We start from the raw sequence: 14,920 nt of genomic DNA, 5'->3' as shown, positions 1-14,920 counted from the left end.
TATGACACAAGAGAGAATCGAAGCACTTAGTCCGTTCATCATAAGATATTAGACAAGACAGGAAATGTAAGGAAAAGACCAACAGGGGAGCAGAACAGAATGGGACCAAGGAAGCTTCGAACTCATCGAGAGCCGCACACAAGACCGGGTAAGATGGGAAAAGGAAATATGGATACCAGGAGGGAAAGAAGGAAAAGGAGAATAAGTAGGAGACACACGACAAGAAGGCTGATGCTGAAATCAAAACGGCAGGCTCTTCAAGAGACACAGGAAACGAGATGAGGCTCGGAGTATTGGGAAGCGGGAGAGAGGGCGTTGAGACGTGATCGGGTTCGTAAACACAATGGAAACCACACAGTGCGGTATGATCCATCCACGCAACGAGTCTAGAAGAAGAAGTAGGCGATCAAGAAGCTGAGTAGGCACAGCCCGGCAACGACTTGAACAGAGACTCCAGACTCGGTCTGTGCATGTGACTGCTGCATCGTCGCGGGGGCAGCCGGCGCCTCGCCGCCAGTCTTCCGCTGCCGCAAGCCCTGATCCGCGAGTCGGTCCTTGAGCCGTTGGATATGTGCGTTGGCATCGGCAAGTTGGGACTTCAGTTCGTCGCTGGAGGGGAAGGCACTAGTCACGGCAGCCTTGGCATTTGCAAAGGAGGTGCTGGACTCGGTGGGCTGGGAGAACTCGGGGCTGATGGACTTCTCGGAGAAATCGGGGGCGGGGATTGGAGACGTTTGGTCGACGGGGCTCTTTTTCGCAAGACCAACGGCGGGGGTCTCGTAGTTACCACCGGGGGACGTGTATGCAGGGGGTTCTTCCTCCAATACCTATGTGATGATGTTTAGAGGGAGCAGCGAGAGATATGCTGGTAAGCGGAGCAACTTACCGAGTCGTTGGCCTGGGACTGTTGCGAGGACACACCCGAATCAGCTGGCAACCAGTTGACACGAATCTTGCGCTCAATGACTGAAGACTTGGATGTCTTCTCAAACTGTTGTTTGCCAAACGGTTAGTCAAATCCCTGCATTTCCCGGTGCCGAAGATTACGTACGATGGAGGTAACATTCGAAAATTCCATATCACCGCCGGTGACCGCAACGGACTGGACCAGGAACTTGTCCTTGCACTTCTGGTCAACGGTCGGCTCCTCCTTCATGGCCTGCAGCAAGACTATTCATTCCATCAAGTCAGTTTCGCAGCTCTTGGTGCTTATCAAAGGCGGATCGCGAACCTTGGACATCCACTTGCTTGCCGGGCTCGATACGGCCAGAGTTGGGGCGGACGCAGTAGCTGGCGCATGTCAGTAATCGGAACGCTCGAGGATATGTTCATGGGAGGGATCGAGAAGGCACATACTGCTTCGGGGCAGTGGTCTTGACCTGTCGCACAACAAAAGAGATCCATGTTAGCCGCGGTTCGTGCCTGACGAATACTCCGCAAGAAACTCTCGAGACGTACCTTGAAGACCAGGGGGTCCTGGGTGGGATTCCGCAGGTGGAGGATCTGGCATACTTCCTGGTTGAAAGGCCCTAGTATCTCAGAAGACCCAGTCAGTGTCTTGCGCCGGGCTAGGTTGCCAAGTTCCGGAACTCACGCTGGAAGCCAAGCTCGGGGGGTCGAGTTCGATAGACATGGCGATCGTAAGGGCGTAGAAAGGGAGAAAATAAACTCGAAATAGGTTTTACACGGGACCTGAGGCTACCGCGACGAGGTTGCGATTGCGGTCAAGAAAAGGGAGGGGAGGCTATCGTGTCAAGGGAGTCTGGGCCTCAGGAGTTGATTATTGTCCGTTTGGGGATATCGCTGACTCAGCAGTCAGGTGATGTCACCGTCTCGCAACAAAGATGACGTTTCTACATAGTCTGGATCCCTTCCTAGTTGGGAAATGTAATTGTTCGCTGTTTTCTGGCATATGTCGTACTGCCTCGGTGTGCAACACTCTCCATCCTCGGGTTGCAAAGCCAAACCTCTATGATAACTGCATGTGATGTTGTCCCGTTGTGGGGTCTCTCCCGATTAACAATCACTATGTTCGTAGAATAGAGAGTACTACTATAGTTCCCACAGGACGGGTCTGAAACTATACAATATTAGCAGTATTGAATACCTTTCCTCAAGCATTGACCACCGTTTAAATTAAGACTTAACATTCAAGGAATGCACCCAGTACGCCCGGAGCTCCCAATCTACATTGTCCTTTCTGCAAGGGCCAAGATTAGTAGTACTTGGCACATGCCGCTGACAGAGACTCACTGTCGGCATGGATAAAGTAACCCGCTGGGTTCTGGCACCAGTAGATTCAACGTGAACTAAGAGCCCTAGCTATGCACTTCCTTGCCTGAACGGATCAAGTATCGACGCATAAATCGTGGACCACACTGCCACTGGAAGCACTCGAGAAATATATTCCTGGGAAGATAGCGTACTCTAAAAATGGAAACAGAGTCAGGAGACGCTGGTATTTACAAGCGTCTACTTTCAAGGTATGCAAATTGCGATACATACCTACATTATAGCAGGGCTGTATGCAACAGCTTTCTATATATCGTGAATTGGCTCAGAAAGCCCAGGAGCGCATGAATGCGGAGCAGGCCCGCACCACTTATCGCTCGCCGCCTTTGCGATACGTCACCCAGAAGCTCCAGCTCTTACACTTCCCACCCCACCGCCTCACATCCACCATTGTCAACTTGGTACACCACTCTTTCTTTCCTTCGATAGTAAAAGGCATCGTTCATCTTCGTATATCGCAGCATTGTTGCCACACCTCAGGCTTCAGTACCATCACTCCTCGAAATCACATCATCCTCCCCCACCTCGTTGTCATCAGCGCCACGAACCATGGCTTCCGATCTAGACCAGCTCATCGAGATGGGCTTTGACAAGGAGAGGGCAGAATTGGCAGTTAAAAAGACCGGTGGCTGTAGGTCACGATATCCCAGGTTATTCCCCCGCTTCGTTCTCTCTGACGACATGTATAGTGCAAGGGGCGCTTGAATGGCTGGAGGAGAATCAAGACAAGTCCCTGGAAGAGATCCAAACGTCTCAGCCAGCTGAAGATGAGGAACCACCGGCTCTCAAACCTGGTGAAGAAGCCCGCAGCTTGGTCTGCAACGAGTGTGGCAAGAAGTTCCGGAGCCAGGCGCAAGCAGAGTTCCACGCCTCCAAGACCGAGCACACCGACTTCTCCGAATCGACCGAAGAACTCGCGCCTTTGACGGAGGAACAGAAGAAGGAAAGACTGGAAGAGTTGAGGCAGAAGCTCGCCGCTAAGCGCGGTGCGCAGGCCGAGCAGGACAAGGCCGAGCAGATAAAGAATGAGGTAGGTGTTACGTTGGAGAATGACTAGAAATCCGCTGACATTCTCGGTAGAACATCCGTCGGAAAAACACACAGGAGAACCAGGACATTAAGGACGCGTTGGAAAAGAAGCAGAGACAGAAGGAAGAAGCGAAGAAGAGACAGGAGAAGTTGGATGACAGGGCACACCTTTTGCGCGTCAAAGCACAGATTGAAGCCGACAAGGAAGAGCGTCGTCGCAAGGCTGAGCGCGAACGTGCTGAGCGTGCTGGCGTAGCAGTTCCTCAAGCGCCACCTGCGGCCCCTGCCCCTGCCGCTGGTCCTGTTGCATCCAAGCCTGCCTCTGCTTATACTGAGACTCGGCTGCGCTTCCAGACTCCCAAGGGTAATATCATGAAGACATTGCCCGTCAATACGACTCTGTTCGAGGTTGCCGAGGCCCTTAAGCAAGATGACGGCCTTGAGGTCCAAAGCTTCACTCAGACATTCCCCAAGAAAGTCTTTGATGCTGAATTCTTCGGAGAGACATTGAAGGATCTTGGTCTCGTGCCTAGTGCTAGTCTCATCGCTCAATAGTTTTGTGTGGTCGCAGTCATGCGGAACCCCCCGGGCATACACCGCGGTTAGGAAACAGTCATGAGATAGCTGAGCGAATTGAACATTTGAGACAAAGTGGAAGCGAGCCTGGTCTTACTAGACAAACTGCATTCCCTAATAGATTCCAAACCAATTGAAATTTCCGAACTCTTGTAAATCCAATACAAGCTAAATGAGGCTCTGTTGCTGGGCTCGCTGCCTACCTTATCAGTGGCTATCAGCACGTGATATCGCGATCGCTCGCGCGACGAGTAAGACGCGCTCGACACGCTTTCATCACCACCAGACAACACACAACAACACCAACACAATATGCCAGCGTGAGAACCGAAACACCCTATTGATGAAATCTGCGATTCCCATGGACTCACCAACTGATCGCGTATCTCCCAGTGTCGGCGATCAACATCGCGGCGGACCCACCTCCATAAACATGCCCAATGGACCAGGTCCCGTCATTACGAACCCCTTCGAGGAACCCGAACGCCGGATGAGCGAGTACACTGCTATGCAGATTGCAACTTTGCAAGCACGTCTGGATAGGAAACTTGGACCCGAATACATTTCCTCACGACCCGGTGCTGCGGGGCAGAAGGTGCATTATCTCTCGGCAGATAAATGCATCAATCTTGCAAACGAAGTGTTTGGCTTTAATGGCTGGTCGAGTTCAATCCAGAGAGTTGATATTGATTTTGTGCGTTTCTATATGCTATCTTCTGGTTGAATGCTCAACTAATGGCTGCCGATTAGGTTGACGAGAATGAAAACACGGGCAAGGTTAACCTTGGACTGTCGGTTATTGTGCGAGTCACGCTCAAGGATGGGTCATTTCACGAGGTATGACAACCCGATTTCCGTCCAAACTTACCGCGCCTTCGAGAATATCGGCTGATAAGCTTGGTAGGATATTGGCTATGGCCATATCGAGAATTGCAAGGGCAAAGCGGCCGCATTCGAGAAATCCAAGAAAGAAGGGACGACGGATGCTTTGAAACGCGCACTGCGAAACTTTGGAAATGTCTTGGGTAATTGCGTTTATGACAAAGATTATCTTTCCAAGGTCACCAAGATAAAGACTGCGCCTGTGAGTGTTGTCCACGGCCCTGACGCCGCGCTATCCCTACTTACATTTTGCACAGGCCAGATGGGATGTTAATGACCTTCACCGTCATCCGGACTTTGCACCAATCAAAAAGGAACCCGTCCCTAATAATAGAGTCATAGAGGATGATGACTTGCCTCTTCCACGCCCAGTTGAACCGGCAAGAAGCAGTGCTCCTAGCCATACTACTGCCTTTGACGGTGATGGGGAATTCGGCAGTATGCTCCGCAGGTCAACTTCTATTGAATTCTGCTGACAGGAGCCAGGCGATCTTTTCGACGAAGCCGACTTTGTAGTGACCCATACGGGTAACCCTGACGAGATCGTGATAGAGCAAGAGCAACCTCACCAACCACCGACTCCTATGAATCGTTCGTTCCAACAAAGAGCACCACCACCAGGCCGATTCGACTCTAACGTCGTAACCCCTTCCAAACCCGAGAGATGGAGCGGTGCGAATAATCCTGCTGCAAGACAATCATTACCTCCAAACGCACGACAGAACCCATCGAATATGGTCGATCAAAGACGGCCAATGGCTGCACCGGGTCTGCCACCTAACATGCCAAATGCCAGACCCTCGGGCCCGCCTCAACCAATGGCTAACGCCAACGCACAACCTCCAGTTAAAAGAGAACCTGCCCCAGCGTTCAATCAAGACAACTCCAGTCAACCTCCACCACCTCAAACTGTGGGGTTTTTCTCCGCCCGGGCGGCTGATCAGCTGCGGGATAACCCCAATGCCGCACCGATACCTGGATCACAATTCGACCCTCATGCAGAGAGCCCATCTATTCGCAAAACTGCAGGAATTGATCACACGAAGACAGTCGCGGTGATAAGAAGTGGTACCGGCGTGTCACCAGCCCCGGAGAAGGGACACTCGCGCGACATTATCAACCCTGCACACCGAGTTGGTGGCCCAGGAGTTCCGGCAGGCGGGTTCGGGAGCCCATTATCTCGAGGGCCGTCCGTTTCGTCCTTTAAGCCATTGACTCGACCAAGTATCGATCCGAAGAACGCGCCCAGCTCAGGCCCAGTGACTCGAAGTGGTAGCGTACCACCCCAAAATATGAACGGCAAGCGCCCTCCCTTGAGCGATGTTACCAACGCCAATGCTTCACTCGGAACACTTCCAACCGCTGCTCCACCAACTACCGGCTCGAATGACCCGAAGCGACCTCGAATGGCAGACATAGTACCTGGTCAGCCACAGCAACAGCCGCCGCCGCCTCGAGCACCTCAGCAATAAGTATATCCCATTCTTGCTTTTTGAAAATCGCGGGGCGATGCATCGTTATGCTATTAGCGGGTATTTTTCTGTTATTATCGGTATCTGGCCCTGTCTTCAATTTTGCTCAAGGCGTCATTGTCATTGCATGTCCAGCATGCCAGGAAATGGAAGAAGGCGTTGGGGTGTATGGGATCATTGAGTTTGGAAGCTCTGGACTTTTGGGTAAAGGAATGTCGGATCGGATAGAACATTTCATTACTCGCGCCGCAGATAAGGATTTCACGCTTTCCATTAGGATTCGGATATTTCAGTTGCCTCCATCCCATGTGGTTGCCTTGCCATAGCAAGTACGTAGATTGGAAATTTTTCTCCTCGCTTTAGGGCTGTACCTGCATCAGGGCCAGGCTAGCCGCCTATTCTAGCCCGAAGCTCAAAAGCCTAGATAGAGCCAGAAGATCGACCTTCCACGTTCAAGCCAGAAGTGCCCGAGTATAGATAGATTCCTCTGAAATCTAGATACAGGAAGAGTAAGACAATCTAGCAATATCTGTCCGATACCATCCTGGCCTCATTTTCCCAGGGTTGGGGCTCTTCGAAATTGTTCTCGCGTACGACGAGTCAGTTCCTTCTTCAGCTGATCTGACGTGGAGTCGAGTCTAAGTCATTTGGGACGGTTCAGGTATCCACTACAAGAGAGACCGAAAGAAGGAACAGTCCAGTAATATCCGGGGAAATAATATCGTAGAATTCTTTTCTATAGCATGAGCGGTTCTAGCCGACATACCGTTCTCTCAACTTGGAAGCCAGGAAGGTGTCCTGACGTTTCGATATCGTAATGACTTGATAACCCCTTTTCTCTTTTGAGAACCAAAGAAAGCTCCTGCAGAAGAAGGAAGCGCATGGTGTGTGGGAATCGCGAATCAGGGCTTGGACCCGCCCATCCATCCAGGGCTTGATCCAGGGCCTGAGCGTCCCTCCACAACTCGGAATGAAAATGACCGACGTGTCGGTAATGGGAGATATCTGCCTAGGCCAAGCGCTTGGGAGTATCGTTTGATATTCCGCGAACCTATCAGGTGGGTATTTGAGATCCGTTGTATCACCGGTTAAAAACAGTCCTCTTTTAGGTCGTTCCAGAAGAACTTTCCTTCGGATGCTTCCATCGCAGCGCCGCTCCAATGAAGATCTCGTAATTTGCGAAGCATTAGCGGTGTCCTCCGTTTCTCTTGACAGAACCTCGTGGCTTTCTGGTGCATATACGTGCTCTTCGATACGGCGCTAGCCTTGAAATGATGAAAAAACTCGGAAATTCTGATATTGGAGTGTTAGTGAAATCTTTAAACCCTGAATTTCGATGAAGATTCAGATGACTGGAAAGTTCCTGGTTTAACAGGGGGGTTTCTATCGCTTAAGAGGAAAGGCCACATAATAAACTGGATGGAGATAGGTATTTTAGTCCATGTAGTGCTTGCACGAGTAAGGCGACTTGACTGGGCACCTTTAAAAAGGCTCGAAGAACCCCAAGCTCCTTTCTCTGTCATAGTTCTTGTCCCACTCATTCGACTATATCGCTGCGATGACCACCCCACTCAACCAACTATGCAACACATGTCTCCGAGTATTCAAATTTCTTAAGAATACTTCTGTGATAAGCCCACAGAATAGTGGCCCAAGTTCTGTTGAAAAAATGGACTGTATGGATCAATCTGAAGAAGATAGCTCCCATCATCGGGCTCCAAGTTAGTGCCTCCTTGCCTTCTGCACAATCTGAAATCAACCAAACTGACACTCGATACCTGACTGAAAATAGTCTACCATGCAACTCGCAGCTCTCGCGACACAAACCCACCAGGCTGCGAGCAATGTTGTGTTCGGAAACGTACACCCTATGCCACGAACGGTGAACACTACCTCAAATCCTGAGAACCGCCTGAGACAAATGGTGGGATGGAAATCTCCCTTTTATTTCTTACGTATGTCCATAAAGGGAATGTCATCGATAGTACACGCAACTTGATCAGGAAATGACAAACACCCCTGGCTGCTTCTTAGTGGATGTCTAAAAGTGGTTACGATGCGATACTTGAGTTTCATGGAAAAAATGACGGATTTCTGTAATTGGATTATGAAGTGTTTATTGCGATGATCAAACATGGATATAGAGGTGTTCTTCGTAGTGCATGGTCTAGTCAAAGGATTGAAATGTTTATATTTTTCAAGCGCAGATACGATGTTTAAGCTCACAGGTACTTTTGTGCCAAGAAGAACTGGATCAACCATGCCCGCGGCGAGGTCATTATGTACAGAGTGGAGTGGACGTACCGAAGAACGAGGGCAGGGCTTGAAGGGACAATCGACAAACGGTATGATCGACATACCTATCTCCAGCTATGGTGGTGTGGGTCGTCCTAGACTGCCGAAATGGGAATGAGCAGTGAACGAGCCTTGTGGATTCGTGTGAGCACCTGGTGTATAGTATACGATTTGATAACTACCCAATTTTAACCTTGTCTGGTGATTAACCCCTGCGAATTTCTTGACTTAGTTCCTTCGTTGAATTCAGGGTTATACTGGCTTAAAAATTTCGCGGCTACAGCTGATTTAGAACGTCTCTTCACGACTAGTTAATAAGTAGGTAGTAGTGACACTGGTTGAGGGGTGGTAAAGCAAAGCGCGAAGAGTGGAGACCGCAGGAACAGACTGGGTCTAGGGGAAGTATATACCTGATCCGCCGCAAAGTACGGTGTGGCTGCGGCAGCGAAAACGGGGGACTGCACTTATTTTACATGATAATAATGTACCAGATAGTGGAAGAAGGGTTAATAATTTGGAATATTGGGCAGTGGCTCCATATCCTGTTTTGTTTTGTTTTCCTATTTCATTTTATTTTTCTATTTTTCTTTTTCCAGCACCACTCGTCGTTTTTGTGCAGCGCGCGTGGGAGGACCGGCACGACCCGAGCGCCCACAAATCAAGATGAAACAGGATCAGCAGTCGATGGTTTGCCTCGCAGTCAGCCCCATCAAGTTCTGCGAACTGAGCTCTGGGTCGGTAATTCGAGAATTTATGCACCCCTGCCAAAAAAGAATGTGTTGACTCATATACCACTTCGAGGCAACCAGGAAGGCTGGTAACCCTTCACCATGATGCGTCCTATAGTACCGATCCTTGGGTCCATCGGATGGCTGTAGGTAGCGTCATGAGATTTCGGGTTCAACAAGAGGCCAAATGGGCTTTAAGCGCCAGAGTGTCTGGATGCCAACTAGGGGATGAGTGCTTGTGTGGCCGAAGTCGACGCGGTCTCACCTGGGTTATATGGCGACTTGATACATCACATTTTGCCTGAGGATTTTGGTAATGGTTTTGCGGGTGCTCGTTATAGGCCTAACGGCGCACAATGGTGTGCCAAATTCAGTTTTGATTTTCCTGGCAGGGATGCAACACAGTAGTAAACACGCGAAGCTAAAGGGACACAGTGTTTATCCATGCAGTCAGATGAAATTAAATTTCTAATTTAGTTTAATTGCAAGTGCCGGGCTAGTAGAGCTTCCCTCCAGTTCAACTACCCACTGTTCATTCAAAAAAATTGAAAATTACGGACCTATAAATTTGCCACCAGTTGAGCTTCATGTTCATTAGAATAACTACGCCAGATTATCATTTTTGACGCGAACTCATCGAGTTAAAGATTTATATTTAAATGCGCTCGTCTTGGAATTCAGTCCACAGCACAAGGAACGTGACGCATTCAGAGATGATAAATATATTTCAAATGGGAGATTGTGATCTAGAGTGATGGAGTTGCGTCAAGCCACATTCATGCTTTCTCAAAAAATCGTTCGAAGTTCTAATTGACCCGGTCACTCGGTTTAGTGAAGGTAATAATTTGAGGCGAGAACGTCTAGGGCAAGCAGTAATCAGAGCTATAACCAGAGAGGAGGCTGATGTTACAAAAGTACGTACTCCGTAAGCACGCCTCCGCATGGTTAATTATTTTCTTTCCCATTTGACGTCATATCTTTCGAGGTGAGAGGAATGCATTTTTGCTTCTTATTGAGGTATTTTTTGTTCAGATTTACATTGAAGAGAATAAACTAATTTTGGTTGGTAGGAAGAGACTTAACACCAGATTTGAAGGATGACTCGAACGACGACTCGAGGCCAAGTGAAGAATCTTCTTCTCTCGGAAATATATCCGAACTTTCATGCGAGATATCGTAGAAAATAGGACCGAATTGACCGATACTTCATTTATATGAAAAGGAAAGAGCTTATAATTATGTAGAGCGCCTTCCTCTTAGGTATTTTACAATCATTGCTTTTCACAGTTTAAGAATGACACACAGATGCGCCGATATCTCGATTGATTAGTGTTGGGATCACATCTGGGTCTATTTATTTACCTTTCCAGAAAACCCTGGCCGAGCAAAGGTCTGGAAAGGTACTTTTTGAGATACATTTGGACCGCTGAATGCCCCCCAGGGCCTTTTGTCCTTGTTGTGTGTTGCGGTACTTTTGCTTCCGCTTGGAGAAAGCTGGTTGACACGTTCGATCAATTTAGCATAACGGGTGACTCATTTTCTTTAGAGGCGAGTCCAGATTTCTCCCAAAGGCTCCTGCAATATTGCTTGCCGAGGCCATAAGTTGGTAAATAAAGAGCACTCTGAACAACAGTACTTTGGCATGAACAATGAATGCAGATCGAGAATTCGTGCTTTTGATTCCCCACCAGAATATCTTCCCCGAAACAAAATAACGGACTAACCGGGGTCTTCGATGCGGCTGATCAGGATTGCCTTGATACCTGCCACGTAATGTTTCAGCCTCCCCGACGCTCACCTTTAAACAAAGTAGTGGACACGATGCTCCCAGCGCATTGCGCACTAAGTAATGGCATTCTCCGAACAAAGAAAAAGATCTACACCGCAAGAAAAAGTAGAAATAAAAGCCCCGACATTTCGTGGCTATGTTCGGGTTAATCTACATACAGTAGCCCACTGTTATACAGAAACCTGTAATACACATCGGCTTTGGCCATGCATTTTCCCGTTCCGGAAAACAACCTAATTTCTTTATTTTTTCTTATTGAGAAGGAGGAGAGAAAAACGGCCTGTCTAGACATGCAGGATCGCCCGGGGAAGCGGATTGTGGACTCCATGTTGACTGTAGACCACGATTGGGTTCATGAAACCCTGGGAGATTTACACGATCGCAAAAAGTACGGAGTTTTGGCGCAAGACAGCTTGGTAACATAATACCCCGCTTTTCCAGGCTGCAGACAAAGAGTCCTTGTGACTGAAAACCCATGTGTACTTCAAAGGCAATAACATGATCATATAAATCAAAGAAAGCCAATAGTTTGATAGCGGTGCTTTCACCCCTTGAATAACAGAAATAACAACTCGAACTCCACCGCGTCGTGTATATCTCCAGTGTTCCCGGCTGCGAAATCATATCTTGTACTGATTCAATAAGGACAAGTGTGCATTCTATTCTCTAGGAACCACACATGACCCTACTCGTTATACATACAGCTTAGATCAAGCCAGATAGCAACGAACACCTTAAGCAGTCCCACGTGTCCTTCTTGGTAAATGACGTTCCGCAGCCCGGTCTAACCATTTGATGAACTGATGGGCGACTGATTGGCATTAGTACTTCCTGGTTCGTCTTTCCATTTAGGCTATTGATTAACTCGTATTGTTATCGTGACATCTTATCGTGCCCGAGGGTAGGAAGTCAAATGTTTCGCCGAACATATAGCAAAGTACTGAGAAAAGTGGTGTTGTTGGCCGCCAAGCTTCTTTTTGCTTCGCCTCGCTTAGCCATCATCCGGAGCTGCAGTCAAGTTAGACCTTGGAAGCCTGTCCTCGAATGTGGGGCTCACACCTGACTGAAGACCTGATTCTACAATATTTCGGTATCTTCGAAACTGTAGTGCCGATGCCCTGATTCGATGAGCATGAGCTGGCATAAGCTATGCGTGGCTCGGTCCAAGTTAGAAGTGGCCCATCACGAAAGAAACTTGATGGTAAACAGCAAGTCTCCACTTCATCCTCGCTGAACCAAAGTATCTTCAAAATTATAAAGCCTTCGGGAAAATTCTCCAACGATGTGGTTTTGTTCAACCGGTTCTACTGGACTACTCACCACGCAATCCTCGGAGTGATGTCGTGATTACCTCCACCTCCCGCACCACCACCCGCACCACCACCAAAGTCCCGCTAGGTTGATCACCATCTAACCTACCTAACCTCTCTTGCCAAAATGCCGAAAGCATATATATCTCCGTCTTTCTTGATAGGTCCGATGCTGTGGGAAAGCTATGTAACTCTCCGGTCGCTTGCATACCTGGTCCAGTCATGTTGCCCACCTGCCTCCCAAGACTCGATGTCAACAGGTTTCTCCACCCCGTCTCCTAGCTGCCTCGTGTTGTGTTTTTTCCCCTCATAATGATTATTGTGGGATGGATGGCGTGAATGTTTCGTTCTCCACACGGCATACCTGAAGATGTTAAGTTTTTAATTTATAAGAGCAGGGGCGCTGTCCACCTCCCCTCATCTGTGCAAATTTCAGTCCACCAAGCATCAAGAACCATAGGAAGGGAATTCTCCCCTCTCTGGCCTATCTGAATATTTCAGAAAATGGTGGATTACGAGAAAGAAGTCGAGGCCGCCACCTCATCAGTCCTGTCGACGACGGCATCATCAGACCGCGATGAAAACTACGATTTCTATCGTCAGAATCGCGGTCTTGAGTATACCCCGGAAGAGGCGAAAAAGACTTTACGAAAGATTGATAGGCGGCTCATCCCGTTATTGTTCGTCATATATATGATTCAGGTATGATCTAGCTGTGGCTTTGGAGCGTTCTGGTCTTCGCAGATGCTCATATCGCGCAGTATTTGGATAAAAACAGCATCAACTTCGCCTCGGTCTACGGCCTCAAACAAGGAACCCAGCTTAAAGGGCAGGATTACTCGTGGCTGAGTATGTTCTTTGTGTTTCGATTAGATCTGTACAACTACTCATGTTGTTAGGCTCCATCTTCTATTTTGGCTACCTGATTGCTCAGTGGCCTGCCGGCCTGGCTTTCCAAAAGCTGCCGGTCGGAAAGTTTCTCGGCAGCACCACGATAGGTAAAAGCTTCAAAATTTTCAAGAACATGTGAATTTCGCTGATGCCTAGGAACAGTATGGGGTGGCCTGCTCATGACCACGCCGGCATGCCACAACTTCGCCGGCATCGCCATCAACCGTTTCCTCCTCGGCCTTGTTGAGGCCGTCGTCAACCCAGGTTTTGTGCTTATGATGAGTATGTGGTACACAACCCGTGAACAGCCATTGCGCCTGGAATCTTACTACTGCACCAACGGTATTGCGACTATGTTTGGCGGGTGAGCATAAAGTCCAGGTCTTATCTTCGAATCGAGACCTATACTGATCCACCTTGGCAGGCTGATTGGCTACGCCGTGGGTCATATTTCAACTGGTCTACCGCGCTGGATGTATGTATTCCTCATTTTTGGCGCATTCTCGGTCGTCATCGGGATTTTTGCGCTGTGGTTACTCCCTGATCTGCCATCGACTGCCAAATTTCTATCCGAGCGCGAGCGTGTAATCGCCGTCGACCGCGTCGCGATTAATCGGCAGGGAGTAAAGAGTCACAAGTTCAAGTGGTACCAAGTCTGGCAAGCTGCCCGAGATCCCAAGACATGGCTACTTTTCATCATGGCCGTGGGTGCACAGGTGCCCAACTCAGCATTGACGAGTGTACGTTTTCCTGCATTTTACTTTCTGTCTTTCTTTGAGCCTCACTGGGTTTCCTGGCTGATGTCCATCCACAGTTTACCTCGATCATCGTCGGCACCTTCGGCTTCGACACTCTTGGTACCCAGTACCTCCAGATCCCCGGCGGCGCAGTCAATTTCCTCACGCTCTTGATTGGCGGGTGGATTGCGACCAAATATGCCGACAGATTCCACTCGAGAAGTGCATGCATGATTGTCGCCAATTTAACTTGCATTTTGGGGTCAGGCTTGCTGGTCGGACTGCCAGACTCAAATAAATGGGGCCGCCTCGTTGCGCTTTGGCTGTGTTATTTCCAGGGTCTCGGCTTCAGCATGAGTCTCACAATTGTCAGCTCCAATATTGCTGGCTATACCAAGAAGCAGGTCACTGGTGCGCTCCTGTTCACTGGATACTGTGTCGGCAATATTATTGGTCCCCAGACGTTCAAGGATAGCGAGGCCCCAGGATATCACAGTGCTTATATTGCGTGAGTGATGATGACAGCACTTCCCTGGTATTGATTGGTATGACTAACTTGTGTTAGGATGCTTGCTGGATATGCGGTCAAGACAACTGCCATTGTGGCGTTGTATTTGTATATGTACTTCGAGAACAAGCGACGCGATCGTGCGGCGCTTGAGAGTCAGGAGTCTGAGGGCGATGGTGTTGAGAATGGAATGCTGGTAAGTGTATTCTTGGGCAACTTGTTTGATACAATATTGGCTGGTAACTGACGATTTAAGGATCAAACTGAGATTGATAACAAAGCTTTCCGTTATGTTTTGTAGATTATTGAAGCTAGCATACCGAATAAATCTGACACCAGTGGCGAGTATATTTCATGATTCATCTTGTGAACATAGATGAAAGGGCTTGGATTTATTTCAATTATTAAAGA

At 48.7% G+C, this 14,920-nt stretch overlaps 4 protein-coding genes across 4 annotated transcripts; 3 read left to right on the top strand and 1 right to left on the bottom strand.

Annotated features, from left to right (window-relative positions):
• Nucleotides 1-386: 386 nt before the first annotated feature.
• Nucleotides 387-1,633, bottom strand: N7458_004153 (uncharacterized protein; the record flags this gene model as incomplete). The annotated part of the gene is made up of 7 exons (XM_056907535.1): nucleotides 387-827; nucleotides 887-991; nucleotides 1,052-1,170; nucleotides 1,232-1,290; nucleotides 1,357-1,379; nucleotides 1,459-1,536; nucleotides 1,595-1,633. 7 exons carry the CDS (start codon nucleotides 1,631-1,633, stop codon nucleotides 387-389), a joined length of 864 nt encoding a protein of 287 aa, XP_056768262.1.
• Nucleotides 1,634-2,841: 1,208 nt separating this feature from the next.
• N7458_004152 (uncharacterized protein) lies at nucleotides 2,842-3,876 on the top strand (the record flags this gene model as incomplete). Its single annotated transcript, XM_056907534.1, has 3 exons — nucleotides 2,842-2,923; nucleotides 2,982-3,322; nucleotides 3,373-3,876. 3 exons carry the CDS (start codon nucleotides 2,842-2,844, stop codon nucleotides 3,874-3,876), a joined length of 927 nt encoding a protein of 308 aa, XP_056768261.1.
• Nucleotides 3,877-4,240: 364 nt separating this feature from the next.
• On the top strand, nucleotides 4,241-6,251 carry N7458_004151 (RAD52 DNA repair protein RADC; the record flags this gene model as incomplete). Its single annotated transcript, XM_056907533.1, has 5 exons — nucleotides 4,241-4,591; nucleotides 4,648-4,734; nucleotides 4,802-4,981; nucleotides 5,037-5,217; nucleotides 5,266-6,251. 5 exons carry the CDS (start codon nucleotides 4,241-4,243, stop codon nucleotides 6,249-6,251), a joined length of 1,785 nt encoding a protein of 594 aa, XP_056768260.1.
• A 6,626-nt stretch (nucleotides 6,252-12,877) lies between these two features.
• Nucleotides 12,878-14,810, top strand: N7458_004150 (putative MFS transporter; the record flags this gene model as incomplete). Its single annotated transcript, XM_056907532.1, has 8 exons — nucleotides 12,878-13,053; nucleotides 13,101-13,222; nucleotides 13,273-13,371; nucleotides 13,427-13,628; nucleotides 13,689-14,004; nucleotides 14,079-14,509; nucleotides 14,567-14,705; nucleotides 14,766-14,810. 8 exons carry the CDS (start codon nucleotides 12,878-12,880, stop codon nucleotides 14,808-14,810), a joined length of 1,530 nt encoding a protein of 509 aa, XP_056768259.1.
• Nucleotides 14,811-14,920: the final 110 nt, after the last annotated feature.

The sequence above is a fragment of the Penicillium daleae genome (assembly GCF_028827525.1).
Source record: "Penicillium daleae strain IBT 16125 chromosome Unknown utg000004l_segment0_segment0, whole genome shotgun sequence".
Classification (NCBI taxonomy): domain Eukaryota; kingdom Fungi; phylum Ascomycota; class Eurotiomycetes; order Eurotiales; family Aspergillaceae; genus Penicillium; species Penicillium daleae.
The sequence above is the reverse complement of the archived record's forward strand: the minus strand, read 5'-3'. Positions and strand labels throughout refer to the sequence as shown.